Consider the following 18,375-nt stretch of genomic DNA (forward strand, 5'->3'; position numbering starts at 1 on the left):
TGCTTTCAAAGTCTTTACAAAGAGCTTTACACTTTCCCCAGCCATACCTAAAAGGACGACATTAAGAACTTGCATTTTGATGCTGGAAGAAAACCAACTTAATGTGTCAAAATAATTTTTTGAAAATGGATCTGCAGCTCCTACTCTTCATGGGAGCTCAGCAACTCATTTGCAGCAGCAGTCGCCGCCCTCCCAATCCGCCCCGGCTGCCAGCAGCTCTGCTCCCAGTTCAACATGCTGTGCTACTTACGTCATCGCTTGGTAGATGTATTCGATGCCATAACGCATTGCAAACTCGTCAACGATCTCTTGGGCGGCTTCATCAAAGTAGACCTTCCAGGCCTCGTCTCCTTTGACTGCAGGGATCTGCACAGCCCCGCTTGACTTCACCTCAGTCAAGTAATGGAAGAGGTTCTGAAGGGAACACATTTTTCACCTTAATTGGGAATTTCAACCTCCAGGAGAAGACAGGGCTGTATTATGCTCACATTTCCTCCAAACTTTCATTAATTTCACATCCTATTTGCTTGTTACAGCGATCTTTGGACAAATGAGGTCTGAGAAAAGCTTAGAGCCCAAAAACATCCTCCTGGAATGCCAGGAGCAATTTGGCCCCCTCATTTCCTGGCCTTGGCACAAGCCCCCTTGCCCCCTCCTCAGCTTCTTACCCCCTACCGGTCCTGATCAGTTTGCCATCTTGTAGACTCTGCACCCAGCCACCCAGCCAGCCACCTATGGCCCCTGCTTGGCCTTCCTTTCTCAGCCACAGAGTCTTGTCCCCCTGAGAGTCACCGCCAGGCTCCTTGCGAGCTACCACTGGGCCATGCGCATGAAGGAAAAGTCCCATTCCACCACATACCTCATGTAAGCAGGTGTATTGCACATGATAAGGGGCTACCTTCTCCTCTCCTTTTATCTCAACGTTGAGCTTCAACCGAATGGCTCCGGAGACAGCAGATTTATCGGTTCGTTTGTCTAGTAAAAGCAGGCGGGGGAGGAGAGGAGGAAAGAAAGACGTTGGCTGTGGCCAAAGAAGCGATTGTTGGCAGCTGAGAGGGCCAAATGCTGCCACAAGCAGATGTCACTGCTTTTGTGCAAGTAATTTTGGCCATGGGCAAAGCATTCCTGCAAGAGGAGCAACAGTTCTGCCCTCCTCCTGATCCAAAGCTGTGTGCGCATGGTGGGTGGTGGAGAAGCTCAAAGGCCTGGGAACATTTTCTGTGAACGCCCCCTTGAAACCAATGGGACAAAGCAAGAGGTCTGGCACACCCAGGAATGATTTGTGTGAAACCAAAGAGGAGTGTGTGTGTCTGTGTCGCTCCATACAATGCTTTAAAATCACTTTAAAATCACCTTGTCTGAACAAGAAGGAGGTGAAAGAAGGGAAAGAAAAAAAGGTTGCGTGTCTGTGCCTTGGCCAGGATCTTCAAGACCACCAAAGATGGAGGTGATGGACTTGGGTTAGGGGTAAACAAGGCTAGGAAAGAAACGCCTGCTTTGTGGGATGTGGTCCATGGGTAGCAGTCAAGTACAACATTCCTTGTAATGCTAGAGTGGACATGCAAGGGAATGTTTGGTCCAGCCAGTCGAGACTTCCTGTTCCTCCTGGCCTGGATCATCCTTCCTCTTGCATGTGACCAGAGGTGGATGTGACCTTACCTGTCCAGGTAACAAAAGGACGAGTCACGCAGCACCCCCTCCCTTCTTTTTTCTCTTCCTCCTTTCGTCTGCTTCCAGCTAGGACTGCTCTGTTGGTTGCAGCCAGCAGCAGCGCTGGGACTGTCCCCCATATGGGGTAAATCTACATGTTGCTATTTGTAACTTTAAGTTTTTAAGCCTGCCTTCAGGATTGATACTGTGTACTGCCTGAACATGAGTAAACTTACTTTTTGTCGACTAGGAATAGGATTGCGGTGTCTTTATTCATTTAAAAGGGATTCAAGGGAACTTACCGGGAACGTACAATTCAGTCTGAGGCAGAGGTTCTAACGAGCCTGCAATTCAGTCTGAGGCAGAGATTCTAACGAGCCTGCAACCAGCTATCTGCTGTGCATGTAAGAAAGGGGAATGTAACTCTGCTACATAAGGAACTTGCTAGTGCAAGTTAGGAAGGATATTAATAAACAATATATCCTCTCTTGCCACCCTGAACATTCCCACATGCTTTGACATTTTGTGTCTGACTCTGGCCACTAGCAAAGGAAGCCCCTTTCCCCTGGGGAGACTTTGCTTGTAACAAGAGTATTGCCTACCAAGGTTGTACCAAACATCCATTTCTCCGCTGAGGGTTCTCACTTCGATAATGGTTTGCCCCAAGAAGTCATCTGATTCTTTTTTGAAGTGCTGCTTCACCCGAGATTTGATGTCGTCATCCTCATCCCAGACCCTGACTTTTATTCTGTCTGTCGAGTTGTGGCATTCGCTGAAAAGGAAAAGTCATAGTATAGGGGGTGGCTCTAGAACGGGGCATGTCAGGCCAAAGGGCAGCGTCCCACTGACCCCAGGGAGCTTCTGGACGCCTTTGCTTTTTGGGTCTGGCTATGGTTTGAGGTCACACTTGGGCTGCATTTGATAAGCAGCTGTCACTCTACAAGAGTGACCTCAAACTGTAGCCAGACCCCTGCACATAGAAAGAGCTTCTCAGGCCCAGCAAACAGGCAGGTGCCCCTGTTCCTCTCCAGAGGCACCTCCGGGGTGGGGGAGGGGAGGCTCTCTTGTCCATCACAGGAGGAACAAGGATATTAGTCAAGATCATGACCTGGTTTGTCTCAGGCCAGCATAGACTTCAGAAATGTGGGCACCACGGAGCTACTGGATAAAAATGCTCAGGTAAAAAGCAAGGGAACGAGAGAGAGAGAGAGAGAGAGAGAGAGAGAGAGAGAGAGAGAGAAGGCTCAGCTGGTCCTGGCAGAAGGAGGAAGGCCAAAAATATGGAGAAAGCAGGGTGGGCTGCAGAGTCGAGCCTGAATGCAGCAGCAGCCACCATCAAGGTCAGAGCCACACCCTAACCACCAACGGACATTTCTTCTGTGGCCTGGACATACGGATTATTGTATCCTTGGGCTCAGAAGTTAATCTGAGAAAAAACATACCATATTTTTCCATGTATAAGTCGATGCTTTTTGCTAAAAAAAAAATTAGGCAAAAATTGGGTGTTGTCTTATACACGGATAGTGAATGCAGAGGGGGAACGTGCGATTAATGGCAGCAGCAAACAGGAGATTGGCAGGGGTGATTGGGCGGGTGATTGGTCGCTGCAGCAAGGCCTGCTGGCGATTGGCTGTGGCAATTGGGCAGGCGACTGGCGGCTGTGGCGAGGTTTGCGATCGGCAGTGGCTGTGTCAAGCGATCGACAGTGGCGGGCAGGTAAGTGAGCGATTGGCAGAAGTGACCTCCTCCACCCCCCAAAAAAACTAAACAACATAATTTCTTAATTTTGGGCTAAAAAAAATAGGGGTCGTTTTATACACGGAAAAATATGGTATGTGTAAAATGTTGGGGTTGTTTGTTATTATGATTCTTGATGGGTTATGGGGCGTGATGAATCATGTCTGTGATTATTCATAGGAAATAAAACATTTCCTGTCTTGTCAAAGAGATGAAAAGCAAATCTAGGTCACGACATAAACAAAACCTGGTTACTGTGGTTTCTCCAGCCTGTTGTTAATTATCTGCTTTACCGTCCCATCCCCCCACCCCAGTTCAAGCCTGGCTCTCCAGCTGATGAGGTGACATGATTCAGAAGCTCTGGCCCTGAGCAGGTGCAAGGTAAACAGTGGAACCCCCCCCCCCAATACTTATGCAACCAGTTTGGAGCCTGGGCTGCTGAATGCAGGAGCTGAAGGGGCTGCTTCTCAGCAGCCTCTGGGTGAGAAACACTCTTCCACTTTGGGGCTCCACAGTGGATTCAGATCAGCTCTGTGTGTTGCCTTTTGCCAAGTGGGGTGTGTGTGCGCGCGCGCATGGTCACATGCACAAAACTTTCTGCCTCCCTCTGAAAAGCAGCAACTCCCCAAGTCTAGCAACCCTGTGTAGCAATGTAGGAGAAAGGATTGCTTCCAAGCTTGGTGGGTGGAATTGGGAGGACTAGTTTCAGGAGAAAGGATGAAGGGGCAGAAGCTCCACCCTGCCTGCCAGGGCAGCACTTTCACCTATTTTACTTATTAATTTGGGAGGGGGGGAGCTTAGTAAATGAGGGGAAAGAACAAGAAGTGAAATAAGAAATAAAACATAAAACCATTTTAAAAGAGGAGACGAAAAGAATTCACTGCACCCCCAAATTAAAAACAGAGGGCCAGATGAGATGAGTTATTTCAAAAGGCCTGGGTGAGGAGAAACTTCTTCATCATGTACTGAAAAGACCTCAGAAATGGCACCAGGCAACCCGCTCTGGCATGTCTGCCTGATGCCTAAGTGGGTGGCTGCCACTGAACTACATTTGCTTCTAATATATTATCTATCTATCTATCTATCTATCTATCTATCTATCATCTATCTATCTATCTATCTATCTATCTATCTATCTCTATCTCTATCTATCTATCTATCTATCTATCTATCTATCTATCTATCTATCTATCATCTATCTATCTATCTATCTATCTATCTATCTATCTATCATCTATCTATCTATCTATCTATCTATCATCTATCTATCTATCTATCTATCATCTATCTATCATCTATCTATCTATCTATCTATCTATCTATCTATCTATCTATCTATCATCTATCTATCTATCTATCTATCTATCTATCTATCTATCATCTATCTATCTATCTATCTATCTATCTATATCTATCTATCTATCTATCTATCTATCTATCTATCTAATCTATCTACAGTCATACCTCATGTTACGTCTGCTTCATGTTATGTTCTTTCAGGTTACGTCCTGCAGCGACCCGGAGGTACTGGAAAGGGTTACTTCCGGGTTTCACCGCTCACGCATGCGCAGAAGCACAAAATGATGTCATGTGCATGCACAGAAGTGGCAAATCGGAACCTGTGCATGTGCAGACACGCTGCTGCGGGTTGCGCTCTTTTCATGTTGCGAACAGGCCTCCAGAACGGATCCCGTTCACAACCAGAGGTACCACTGTATCTATCTTCTGAATGGATTTCCTATGAGAACACACACACACACACGGAGTGCTCTGTGCAAATGCTTGCCCATTTTGCTCCTGCTCCTGGATCTGCCATCCTCTCCTCCTGCATGGCATATTTATAGCTATGCAGACTTTCCCAAGAGAGCAAGGCTTAACACTATGGGGGTAGTGCCAGGATCGAACCCACAACCCAAGGGCCTTGTAAGGTCTAAATGAAGTTATTCGTGGGAGTTCCAGTTCTCCTCCTTTCCCCCAGGAGACTGGCAGCATTTTCACAAAATCAATTCTTCCCTGCTATAAATAATTGAAGGAGGAAGAAAACGCTGCATTTTTATAGTGGCTCCAAATAGCATCAAAGCCGTGCAGCACCAGTAGCGGGAGGCAGAGCCAAATTTACTTGCTGGGGGCAGCGGGGGAGGGAGGAGAGGGACTTTCACTGCACCGGGCATGCTAGACAAAATCCTGACTGCTGTGCTTGATTGTCTTAATTAACTTACAGAGTGGCAACACAATCCATTTGATCAGATTTTAAAGTGACAGCAGAGAGAGTAATCTGTAGTCATTTTGAAAGAAACAAGAAGAGATATCAAGTTACTTTGGAGTGGCTCAGAACACAGGTGTAAGATTTCTGGGAAGCTTTTGGAAATTTTGAGCCGGGGGGGGGGGGACGACTGAAATCTGAAGAATATACACTGTTTATTATCAGATGTAAACTAATTTTACTGCTTTAACAACACAAAACACATCACACATAACTTAGCCAGCATATACAATTGTACTGGCATATTCATGACAACTAAAGAGTAGCTGTTTGCATCCTAAGACCCAACTCTGTTCAGTGGAGTTTCCTCCTAGACAAAGGCACAGAGGAATGCAACCTCAAAATGCCTACATCCACTGAACTCAATGGGATTTACTTCTGAGTAGACATGTACAGAGGGCATGGAAATGATGTTTATATTCCTGCCTCAGGGGTACCTATTTATCTACTTGCACCGGCATGCTTTCGAACTGCTAGGTTTGCAGGAGCTGGGACAGAGCAATGGGAGTTCACTCCATCGCGGGGATTCAAACCGCGACCTTCTGATCAGCAAGCCCAGGAGGTTCAGTGGTTTAGACCACAGTGCCACCTGTGTGGTGGTGGTGGTGCGCTCCTGTTGTGCACATGCTGGGACCCTCTGGGTACAGAAATGCATCTTCAATTTGGGTATTGCATGTGCCTATAGTAAACACAGAAGCTATCATCCTCCCTTCCCCACATTGTTCCCCAGGCCTTCTCGCTCCTCTAGTTCAGACTCTCCTGAGAAGGTCATTATCATCTGTCAGGATCAGGGCACATGGCCACAGTGGGTCTTGGTGACCTGGGACTGTCAAGTGAAGATGGAGACTAGCCTGGCACACACACAATGCTGAGCCCACAATGAAAGAAGCCATGGTTTGCTTAGATTGCTTCCCAGCCACTCTTGGCTCCTGCCTCTGCAGCCTGGCAAGGGTCTGGGGTGGGGTGGCCAAACATGGCACACTTAAGGAAGCATGTTGGGTTTGTACCTAACACTAAGCTATCGTGACAACAACCCAAGGCTTGTAAGCCATCAACAAACCAGGGCTTTGGATCATGGTTTGCTGGTAGAAAATGAACTGGCAGTGAAGCCACTGGGAAGGGTTCAGGCAAACTCCCTCAAAATGGCTTAGGGTTATGTGTGAGCCAGGCCTACACATAGAATCATAGAGTTGGAAGAGACCACAAGGGCCATCGAGTCCAACCCCCTGCCAAGCAGGAAACACCATCAGAGCACTCCTGACATATGGTTGTCAAGCCTCTGCTTAAAGACCTCCAAAGGAGGAGACTCCACCACACTCCTTGGCAGCAAATTCCACTGTCAAACAGCTCTTACTGTCAGGAAGTTCTTCCTAATGTTTAGGTGGAATCTTCTTTCTTGTAGTTTGGATCCATTGCTCCGTGTCCGTTTCTCTGGAGCAGCAGAAAACAACCTTTCTCCCTCCTCTATGTGACATCCTTTTATATATTTGAACATGGCTATCATATCACCCCTTAACCTCCTCTTCTCCAGGCTAAACATGCCCAGCTCCCTTAGCCGTTCCTCATAAGGCATCGTTTCCAGGCCTTTGACCATTTTGGTTGCCCTCCTCTGGACACATTCCAGTTTGTCAGTGTCCTTCTTGAACTGTGGTGCCCAGAACTGGACACAGTACTCCAGGTGAGGTCTGACCAGAGCAGAATACAGTGGCACTATTACTTCCCTTGATCTAGATGCTATACTCCTATTGATGCAGCCCAGAATTGCATTGGCTTTTTTAGCTGCCGCATCACACTGTTGGCTCATGTCAAGTTTGTGGTCAACCAAGACTCCTAGATCCTTTTCCCACGTACTGCTCTCAAGCCAGGTGTCACCCATCTTGTATTTGTGCCTCTCATTTTTTTTGTGTGCCTGTGGCCAGTGGATCTGCAGCCTATGGCCAGTCATGAAACTCCCCTTGCACCTCCAGCAGGCCAGAGCAGGCCGGGTGCTAATCCCCAACCCCTTCACTGAGCCCTCTATCAAGGGTCTCTCTGCCTGTTGGTCCTGCAGGTCCAGCTTTTCAGCTTCCATGAGTGCTGCAAGGTCCAAGTCAGAGGCAGTAGGAGGCGGATCTCATTTCCCTGTCTTGCAACTTAAAATATTCTTCAAATGGCACCTTTTGCATGCAAAGCAAGGGCTCCCTGCCTCGGGGCTGTGGACCTTCTTGCTTTCCCCTCCTCTTGCCTCTGCCTCCCCTCCTCGTCCCTTGCTCAGCCCCCTGCCCTATTCCGTGCTGCCCCTCCCTCCAGGTTTCCTTGCCTCCTGACTGCCGAGGACACACAGTCCTTCGAAAAGGAGGCAACTTCTACAACCGCCCCTCACCGATTCATACAGTATTAATGCAACATCGATTCACAGGCTTTGCATCTGTTTACATCTAGTGATCTATTTCATTTCACATGCTTTGTGGTTATGATTCTGCCTGCAGGGCTGGGGCATCTCCCATCTGTCACTAAAACTGTTACAACGGAGGTAAGCCGTGGTCCAAAGCAACATGCGAGGCGCTGTGAGCCCACAACAAGGTGTCTGCAGCTTATGCCACGTGCAAGCATTAGATGCATTGAATAGCTGTGAGAGCTTCTTCCTGGGAGGGGATTTGCCTCCCAGCCCCCACTGTGTGCCTGGCCTCTTTAGATTAAGAGGGTTTTGTAGCAAGGCAAGGAGGGAGGGGACACAAAGGAGGTGGCGATGCTTCACACAAAACAAGCTGCATTCAGTGGATTCTTGATTTGATGTAATCAGACCTCGCATTCCTCAGAAAGCCAAGGATTATGACAAGAGCAAAGTGACTGGAGGTCTCTCAGCACCACCCAGGAGTGCCTGGGCACCTCTCCCTTCAGCTGAACTGCAGCCAGCCTAGTCCCTGCCGTCTTCTCTACCTTGCAGTCCGGGGCCACAGGGAAGCCTGGCAGGGGGAATGCTGCAACGGGGCACTCTCCAAGGAAGGCTGTTCCTGGCATAGAAGCATGAACCCAGATGGCTATGCAGGGGCCACAAGGAGGTGCCAGGTGCACATGGAGTGTTGTGGTGCTGGCACAGCTGGCCTTGCACATTCAGAAAGAGCAGGGAGGCACCACACGCTGACCCAGTGCCCTCCTGGAAGGAGCCAATGGCCTCATCGAAGGGCACTAGTCCTTCAGCAGCCAGAGGGTGGAGAGCCTTGCAGCAGACCAGCGTGAAAGTAACTGTCCCGCTGGTTTGAGCTGCAAGACTGCTGTCCAAGGTCCTGAACCCTTTGCTTTTGTATTTTGACAGAGAGCATCCAGGATTCTGACCTCACCCCAGCATAAAGCTGGCTTGGGCAGTCCTGTGCTTGCCACCGCCCTCTCACCTGGGCTGCCACCTCTTTCTTGGTGCGGGAGAAGTTGGCTTATGATCAGGATGGGGATGGTTTGCCCGGCAGCAGACACTGCAGGAAGGCGCCTCCTGAAGAAAGCCCTTTGCTGCAGATGCCACATAGCTCTGCCACAGAAATGCAGGAATGAGCTTCCTGCCTTTGATAGAGGCAGCATGACTGAACTCCCAGGGACTTGGGGACTGGGCTACCTCTGTGCCTCACCACTAGAACATCAACGTTCTCCATCATTTCTAGGGCTGTGGTCGAGATGATGGAGACCATTCCATGCACTTAGATACAGACTTGCCCCAGCCACTTTTGCTAGAGGGGCGGAGGGCTCTGACCTTATCACCCAGTAGCTGTGGGTATTCAGATAAGTACCAAGCCCTCCCATCCACTTGCCCTTCCTCCTGCAATTAAAATTGCACCCTTTCCCCTTTCTACATGACTGAGGCAGCTCCACGTTTCAACCTATGGAGCTATCAGTGTAGTTTTCTTTGGCCCTGAAGTCTATACTGGGCGATCATGGAGGGAGGAAGAGGGATCAGGCAGATAAACAAAACACCCTCCCTTAACCCAACAACAGAACCGCTTCTCCTTGTAATCAGTCTTCAAAAGCAAACATAGGATTATTTAAAGACCAAGCAGGGTCAAAGAAACAATTTGCATAATGTAAAGTAAATCCATACTTGTAACCAGAAAGCCGCACGCTTTAAATCCTTGGCCATTTCTATTAATCCCAGAGGCCATGCGGAGACTGATACATGCAGGAGTAAAACTAACTCACTCTTGGGATATTCAAATCCCATGACATTGCTGGGAAGGCAGGTTCCTTGGTAGCCAGCACTTTATCTCCAGCCACAGCCAAGACTGGCAGAAGAAGTCCCTACCTGGCCATACCAGGGACCTATTCTCGGCTGTTCCCTAAGAGGCTGTTTTCTGACTCAGTGAAGGACGGCTCATAAGCAAAGCCACAACAAACCTCCCTCTGCTCCTAGAGGCTGACAGGTCCAGATCTCCATCTCTTCAAAGGGGGAAAGAGCCCAGGGGGCTCCCAGACTGAAGGAGGGTCTGATCCCAGGAAGAGAAGGAGCTACCACTCTTCTTTTTGTTGACAATATAAAGTCTAAGCTGCTAGTAGTACTGGAAGTGGGAGAGGAAATGGTGCAGGGAGAAGCATATTCATTCATTAATTCATCACCCTGCATGTTCTAAGCACAGCCCTGAACTCTGGGCAGAGCTCCAAAGAGGAGCATTCTGCAATGGTGGGAGCTGTGGAGAACAGAAGCAGGTTATAGGGCACCTGCAGATGCCTTTCAAGGGGAGCAGTTGGCTGGCTGGCTAGGGCTGGCCTTGGTGCCCTTTGGCGGACCTCTTTCCAATTTCGTAGTGCTGCGGACAGCTGCAATTCTCAAAAAGCTTCCTCAAATGGCAGCAACAGTGTATTCCACCCGGTTCTCTTAATCAGAGGGCTGCATTTGAAACAGCTCAGCTTTGCATGGAAATGATGACATACCATCCAAGCCTTCCACAAGAACTTGCAAAATTTTCTTTCTTGCCTGGGGCATCAGCAGAGTGTCAGCCATACATACACCCTGTGAACACCCGTGGTGCTTTGAAGTTTTGCTCTCAGATCTTGACCTGACTGGGACCCCCTTTCCATCCAATCCCCATGATCCTCCGAGGCTGCCTCACTCTTTGGCAAACATGGCCATCTTGCTTTGTCTCTGAATATCTCCATCCACCACCAAGCCTTATTTCTCATGGCCCCAGCAGCCTTCAGCCTCCTGGTAGCAGAGTACGACAGGGTAGGCACCCCAGTGGACATCCCTGAATCCAGACAGGAACTAACGTTTAGTGAATGCGCCCCTGCAGAAGGACCCTCTTGGGGATTCAAATCCTTGTCCTGGCTCAGGGCACAGAACCAGATTTGGGGGCCCAGGGAGGCTCTGTCCCAATTCTGCCCTGTTCCAATCTGATTTTCTCTAATTGATCCAGTAGCTCAAATCTAAACTTTGCTTGGGGTCATTTCAGACATGCTAATTGAGAGAGCGAGAGCGAAAACCCTTTCTTCCTGTCCAATCTGTTGTCATGCACATCAGTGGCTGACCTCCTGGGCTTCCCCCCTCTGTTTCTCTCACTAGAAAACTTCATTGCACTCACTTGTTCAGTGGCGGAGGGGCTTCCTTGACTGCACACAAGGTGCTCAGTAGCTGCAGCATCATGTGCTGGGGTGGGTGAGTACTGGGAAGGGCTTGAGAATATCCTTTATCTTCTCTTCCCCCAACCCCTTTTCCTCCCCTGCATATCTGGGAAAACAACTGAAAGTGGAGGAGAGATCAGACCTCCCCCTCCTGTCCTTTTTTGAAACTGGAGCCTTTGCCATGATTGAACAATTTAAAAGGAAAGTTCGCATGATAAGCACTGAAGTACTGCTTGCTTATACAGTAGTGTGTTCTGTGTGGGCGGGTGTTTCTTTGGATCTAGAGAACGACGAGTCCTGCGTGTGAGTGAAGGGTGTCTCTCTCCCTCTCCTTTGCTGGTGGGTAGGGCAAAAGGGGCTGTGCTGCCCTCCCAGCTGCTGCTGCTGCTGCTGCCACACTTGGATCTGCCCCCTGGCTTCTCCAGGTCCCTGCACATCATGGCACACGTTGTTGCCCCCCCATATTTTATTCAAGTTGGTGCCCCCCCATTGTCTTCCACACAAGAAGCATTTCCGAGCCATCATGGTTTGTGGTCAGGCAAGGAACTCTTTCCTCCTTTGGACATCAGCTGGATGTACATGCACAGTAACTGCTCAGTTCTTAAGCTGATTACCGAAAGTGCACTGGACTTTTACTTTATGTAAAGCTGCAGAACAAAAGGACTTTTACTCAAAACAAGGGAGTTGTGCTGTGCTCAGCATGGGGCTATGTGGGGTTGCAGCCACAGCCCTGTTACACGGCTCTTATGCCTTTCATGAAGTTCTCCTTTAGGATGATGAAAGTCTCTCTCTTCATTCACTCAGCAGCAAATATGGGGGCTTCCTGTTCCCTTTCAGTTCCATGCCCCTAAGCAGCTCTGCATTCAGAGGTGCACCTAGGCTCCTTTGTGCCTTGGCAAGGAGCTGTACTGGCACCCTCCTCAATCACCGGCTCTCTGTCTTTTCTGCAATGGCCCACACCAGCAACTGGATTTCTCCGCTGTGCCTGTGCACAGTCCCCCAGAGCAGCAGAGGAGTGGCCTGGGGAGAACAAGGACTAGTGGGTGGGTCATAGCTGTCAACTTTTCCCTTTTCTTGCGAGGAATCCTATTCCGAATAAGGGAATTTCCCTTAAAAAAAGGGAAAAGTTGACAACTATGGGGTGGGCTTCTAGCCACTATGAGCCAAAGGGCATTCTCAGTGGACCCAATGCTGATTTGATGGTCTCTTTGGCACCCCCCCCCCCAACAAAGCTTCAGGTGAACATTTGGACTTCTTTTTAAAAATCATTACTGCTTTCTGAAGTGGGGCTTGACTGTTGATGCAACTGAATGTTTGCGACCTTATTTCAAACATGCACATACACCTTTTGAGAAGCTGAAAAGCTGCTCAGGGGAGGGTTGTTCTGCTGCATCTCAGGGAGAAGCCAATCATCAGCGCTGTTGTGCACAGCCGTCTTGTGCTTCCATGCTGAATTTGTAGGTGAGGGGTGGTGGTTGTGCACCTCCCCAAGTTTGCTGCCGAGGCTGAGTCAAGTGATCGCAACTTGCCCAGAATGAATGTGTTGGCGAAGAGAGCAAATCGTGGATTTCCAAAGCTCCACAGTTTGTGTTATTTGAGTTAATTAACATTTATTTGCTTATTTTGGATCAAACAGCCGGCACAGGCGGAAGCTGTTTACTGATGCCAGATGGCAAGCAAGAGACAGCCAGCCAAAAGAGGCATCCGGAGTCAGCCACCCAGATAGGAAGCAAAGGCAAAATTTCAGGTTAGAAAAGTGTTGCTCTGAAGCTCAGAAAATACGTGGGGCTGTTGGTCCATGCAGCTGGAGCCCCAAGCACACAGGCCTGCCTGGGTGCCGCCGAGCCAGAGAAAGGCGAGAGGCTGGCCAAGAGCCTGGCAAAAGAGAAGCAGAATCATAGTGAACCCTTCAGAAAAGGAAGGCAACCTCCAGGGACTCCAGTTGGCTGCTCAGGAGGAAGGGGACACCCCCCCAGTGGGGTCAAGGTGGCCCTGGGCTTGGGGAACTGTCACCACGGACATGAGTGGCTGTGGCCTGTGGGCAGGCAAGTCATCTGTGAAAAAGCAGGAAAGCTGAGGGGACCAGGAAGCCAGTGCAAGGCCCAGAGAGGGCTCTGCACCAGGTCAAAATGGAGCTCAATATGGCCCAAAGGAGGATAGGTGCGTACATGTGAGCTAGCAGGGAGCTGCACACAGGCCCAGATGCTGAGCATCACTCCCTCTAACAGTGAATGCAGCTGGTGTGTGCAGAGAGAAAGAAGCAAAAGGAGAGCATCAGCTATGCTAGGCAGAGCCCCTAGTTCGAAGAAACACAAAAAAAAAACACCTTTCTGTAAAATCCTAAGTGGGAACCTCCCAAATACACAGACACACCAAGACTGAGCATGCTCAGTGGGCATTGGGATGGTGACTGCCTGGGGAAGGGATGGAATAGAGTATTCTAGAGGTTGGGTACAGCTGGCTGGAACCCAGATGAGGAGATGCTCCTCCTCCTCCTCCCTGCAACGTATTTTGTGGAGGATCCCACTTTGGTCCTGCCCTGAAAACTAACAGCCTCTTGTCCCCAACCTGCACTCAGTTTCATTGGACTCCCCCAAGGTAAAGAGAAGGTAAAGGACCCCTGGATGGTTAAGTCCACTCAAAGGTGACTATGGGGTGTGGCGCTCATCTTGCTTCAGGCCGAGGGAGCCGGCGTTTGTCCACAGACAGCTTGCCGGGTCATGTGGCCAGTAGGACTAAACCGCTTCTGGTGCAACAGGACACCGTGACAGAAATCAGAGCGCACAGAAACACCATTTACCTTCCTGCAGTTTACCTATTTATCTACTTGCACTGGCGTGCTTTCAAATTGCTAGGTTGGCAGGAGCTGGGACAGAGCAACGGGAGCTCACTCCATCACAGGGATTCAAACCACCAACCTTCCGATCAGCAAGCCCAAGAGGCTCCTTGGTTTAGACCAAAGCACCACCTGTGTCCCCTACCCTATGCCATGCCACGGGCACCCAGCCAAAGACAACATCCAGACTCCTTGGCCTTTTGTTTGAGTGGGCAAACCTCACATGGCTGTCCAGCCCTCCTTCCAGATTCCATTTGCTAAATGAACACCCAGCGAGCCTCTTTTCCATCATCACCCGCAAGTGCCTTTGCTATTCTGCTCACTGAAACTGTTGCTCAGACACCTGCTTCCTGCTTTCACAGTTCAATGCAAGAGGCCCCATTCCCTGCTCAGACTCCTCATCCTGCTTCAGAAAGGAAGAGACCCTTTCAGAAAACCTGCTCAGAGACGCAAACGTGGTCAGGGGTTTTTAGAGTCTATGGCCACATGTTCCAATAACCATTAGAGGCCTCCAGCAGATGTGATTCCCAGCAATGGGCCTAGCCAGAAATAAGCATTTCCAGGAAGGAATAGGCCACAGCCTCCACAATCTCTCTAGAAAAGCCCCTTCCTGAGATCACTTGAAGAGAGGAGGCAGCCTTTATCCCCCTCCATGCTGCCTAGGCTGATTGGCAGCAGCTCACTGGAGGAATAAATATCCATGCCTCCTTGCCAAGCCAGCAATATGGCATCCTGCCAAAGAAAGGGTCCCCTCTCACCTACTCCATCTTGCATTTCATCTACTGCCCGGCTGGATGCTCACAAGCAACCAATTAAAGTCAAGGTTGGCCACATAAAAGTCCTGGATCAGCTATGATTAAGCTATAAACAGACACCAGCATGTCCCAGGGCTTCATCCATAAGGTGCACAACTCATAAAGAAAGATGCTTTTCCCGGCTATGAGGAATCTGCCTGAGAAGACATCTTTTATTAAAAACATTTTTAAAATTCTAACTTCCTAGAGCAACGCCAGCCACACCAACGGAAGGCATCCATCTCGTGAATGTACTTCCACTTTCATTACGGCATATTTATAAATTATGCAGCTGAAACATAACAATAATCTAATAAGAAATTGCATGCCACTAAATTGAGTTGAACATCCCAGAGGCAGATCCCAGCATCCTCTCCAATATAGAAATCAATGTCCCCCAGAAAAATGCTCCAGAGAGAGCCCATTTCCAGAGTTTCAGGCCTGCAATTATTGTATGCTAAATGGAAAACCACTGGGATGTTTCAAATGGCCCCATTTTCAACACAATGACATATTCCTGGCTGCTGTATTTGGTGTTAACTTCTAATAGCTGGTATACTCCATCTTTGGAGCCAACCTCGCTCTTCCTCTCTGGCTTCTACAGTCACCAGAGGTGGCCTCACATATGCTCCAAGCCCTATGCCACCCCAGCCCCCTGGCCAAATGAAGGAAGGGCTGAGGGCACCCCCTCCCCAAAGAGACCACCAAATCTACCTTCAATCCCTAGGGTGGCCATACTTCCCTGGGGCCATTGCACTCCAGCATCATCATCACATGAACTTGAAGTCCAAACCAACCCACATTTTTGTTGTGAGTTAGAAGTCACAATACGAGTCTGTGGCTTCGGGCTTTTAATAAGGCCCAAGATGCAAACACCCAGGCAAACATGATGAATCACAGGTGTAAGGAATGGCATGTGTTGCAGGCAACATTTACTTCTGAGTAATGCACCCCAGCAAGCCAAAAGAGGAAGGAATACTCACAAATAGAACTTCTCGTCCCATGTTGGATTCAGGTTCCCAAATATGGTTTTTGTCCTCCTTTTGGTCTTGCCCACTTGCACCGTGACATACGGGTCACTGGAGCCAGTTTTATCCTTGGCCTGCAAGCCCTGAGCACAGACCACTGCAAGAGAGGAGGAAGAGAGAGAGAGAGAGAGAGAGAGAGAGAGAGAGAGAGAGAGAGAGAGAGAGAGAGAGAGAAGTGGAGGAAACAAGTTGATAAAACTTGTTGTTGTTTAGTCGTTTAGTTGTGTCCGACTCTTCGTGACCCCATGGACCAGAGCACACCAGGCACTCCTGTCTTCCTCTGCCTCCCGCAGTTTGGTCAGAAACTAGTTGATAAAACTAGGCCTGGCCAACGGTGCTGTGACCAGTGTCCCCACCCCCCCTGCAAAAAAGCGGCTAAAGGGCTGGTGCTGGGCAGAAGAACACATGGAAGGTCCCAGGTCCAGTCCTCAGAATCTCCAGCTCAAAGGTGATGGAGCTAGGTGGACTAGGTCAGAATGAGGCCACTTCCAGTGTTCTTAGATGTAGGAGAATCCCCCAGTACTCTGAGCCAGAGTAGAGCAGCGTGTCTTTTGTGTCCCCTGGGGTTGCGCCCTTGGCAAGGACCAACCTAACCAGACCCTAGCTATTCCCCTGTCCCAGCTGGAGACCCTGGAGACCACTGGCTGCCAGTCAGTGTAGACAAGACTGAGCAGTTTGGCTCCATGGCCTGACTCTGTAGAGGACACCTTCCTGTGTTCCTAATAGTTCCAGAGTCTCTGGAATGTAGAAAGAGTTGCTTTCCAACAGCTGCATCAGGGCGAAGGTTGGCTACCCTTCCACAGTCAGCAAAGAGCTCAGGTGGCCTGGCTCTATTCCCAGTTATCAGTAAGCATTGCAGGAGATGCCAGCATGAGGTTATAGGGGCGTCTCTCTCCTGGCACCTCCCTTTGGCTGACATCCTGGCGGCTCTGTGGAGGAGCTGGCTGCCTCTTCTAAAGGCTTAGTTTTCGGACACGGTGACTGAAGGACAAGCAGTTTTTTTGTCCTACATGGGGATTATCCATGCAGGAGAAAAAACACCACTCAAGCAGGTGTTAAAAACAAATAACACCATTATAAAAAAACAGGACTAATAATGCAGAGAGACAATGTGAGAACCAGGCTGCGAGGCCTTTGAGGATTCCCCCCCCCAAGGGGTGGGGGGAAATGGAGAATAATAATAATAACAATACATTTTTATTTATATCCCGCCCTCCCCAGCTGAAGCTGGACTCAGAGCGGCTAACAACAATAAAAGTAACACAGCATTCTAAAATCAATTCAGAATCAAATTAATGGCAACCATTGGGCTAGAGTTCTGTGAGGATTACCAAAGGAGGGGGTCAGACTGTGCCTTGGCCAAAGGCCTAGTGGAACAGCTCTGTCTTGCAGGCCCTGTGGAAAGATGTCAAATCCCGCAGGGCCCTAGTCTCTTGTGACAGAGCGTTCCACCAGATCGGGGCCACAGCCGAAAAAGCCCTGGCTCTGGTTGAGGCCAGCCTAACCTCTCTGTGGCCTGGGACCTCCAAGATGTTTTTGTTTGAAGACCGTAAGGTCCTCCATGCGACATACCTGGAGAGGTGGTCCCATAGGTATGAGGGTCCTAGGCCGTATAGGGCTTTAAAGGTTAAAACCAGCACCTTAAACCTGATCCCGTACTCCAGCAGGAGCCAGTGCAGCTGGTATAGAAAACAAACTTAGCCTCCTCTCGGTCATGCAAGGTCTCGCCCAAAAAGAGTTGTGCCTTTTCAGCTCTGAGAGCGCACAGAGTTCTGTGCAACTCAAAGATTACCAATAGCAGGTGGTCTTCCAGGTGTTTCCTTGCACCTTCCAAGCCATGACACTGACCCACTGTGCTCCACTCCTTCTCCCACAAGGTAAGCTGTCCTCTCCCCCAGAGCAAGAAACATCTCCCAGGAGAAATGTCCAGGCATTACTTTGGAACAAGATGCTTGTTCCAATGCCCCCCTCCACCCCGAGAGCTGCCTTCAGACCCCAGGAGCCTATTTCCTGAGCCATTCCCTCTTGCAGAGCTTGGTGTCCCGGCTGCAACCTCCAGTTACAGAGACAGCCAGCTTCCCTGTAGCTGCCTTTCGCCAAGAAAACAGATGTCAGGATTTATCATCGCTAATGTGTGTTTATGCTGCTATAAATACAAACACTTGTCAGTTGACTCCTCCATCGCAATTCATAACTGTGCGAGTCTCTCCGTCGGCTTGAAAGCCAACTGGGACGCGCCACACTCCCTCCCCTCGGCCCCCCTCTGACCATCAGCAAATATTTGCTTTGTAAGTTGGATCCACGTGATTTAAAGCATCGAGACAGAAGCATTTAGTTAACATTTTTGAACTGCCACTAGTAGGGACAGCCCAGCTCATTAACTGCCTCATCAGAGAAATGATGGGATCAGAATGCTGTGTCCCTGTCCCGTCCTGTCCCATTCCCTGCCCCCGCAATCTGACTCAGCAGCAGACCTGTGCCCCCCCC

General features: G+C 49.4%; 1 protein-coding gene across 1 annotated transcript in view; it reads right to left on the reverse strand.

Annotated features, from left to right (window-relative positions):
* Positions 1–18,375, reverse strand: part of UNC13C (unc-13 homolog C) — a 131,107-nt gene that overhangs the window by 53,621 nt on the left and 59,111 nt on the right. The window contains exons 9-12 of the mRNA XM_081170723.1: positions 15,844–15,985; positions 2,253–2,422; positions 860–975; positions 251–414 (exon numbers count right to left, since the gene is read on the reverse strand). Of these exons, the coding sequence (XP_081026849.1) occupies positions 251–414; positions 860–975; positions 2,253–2,422; positions 15,844–15,985 (592 nt within the window). The remainder of the gene's footprint in view (positions 1–250; positions 415–859; positions 976–2,252; positions 2,423–15,843; positions 15,986–18,375) is intronic.

This window comes from Podarcis bocagei, assembly GCF_964188305.1.
Source record: "Podarcis bocagei genome assembly, chromosome: 14".
NCBI classification, from domain to species: domain Eukaryota; kingdom Metazoa; phylum Chordata; class Lepidosauria; order Squamata; family Lacertidae; genus Podarcis; species Podarcis bocagei.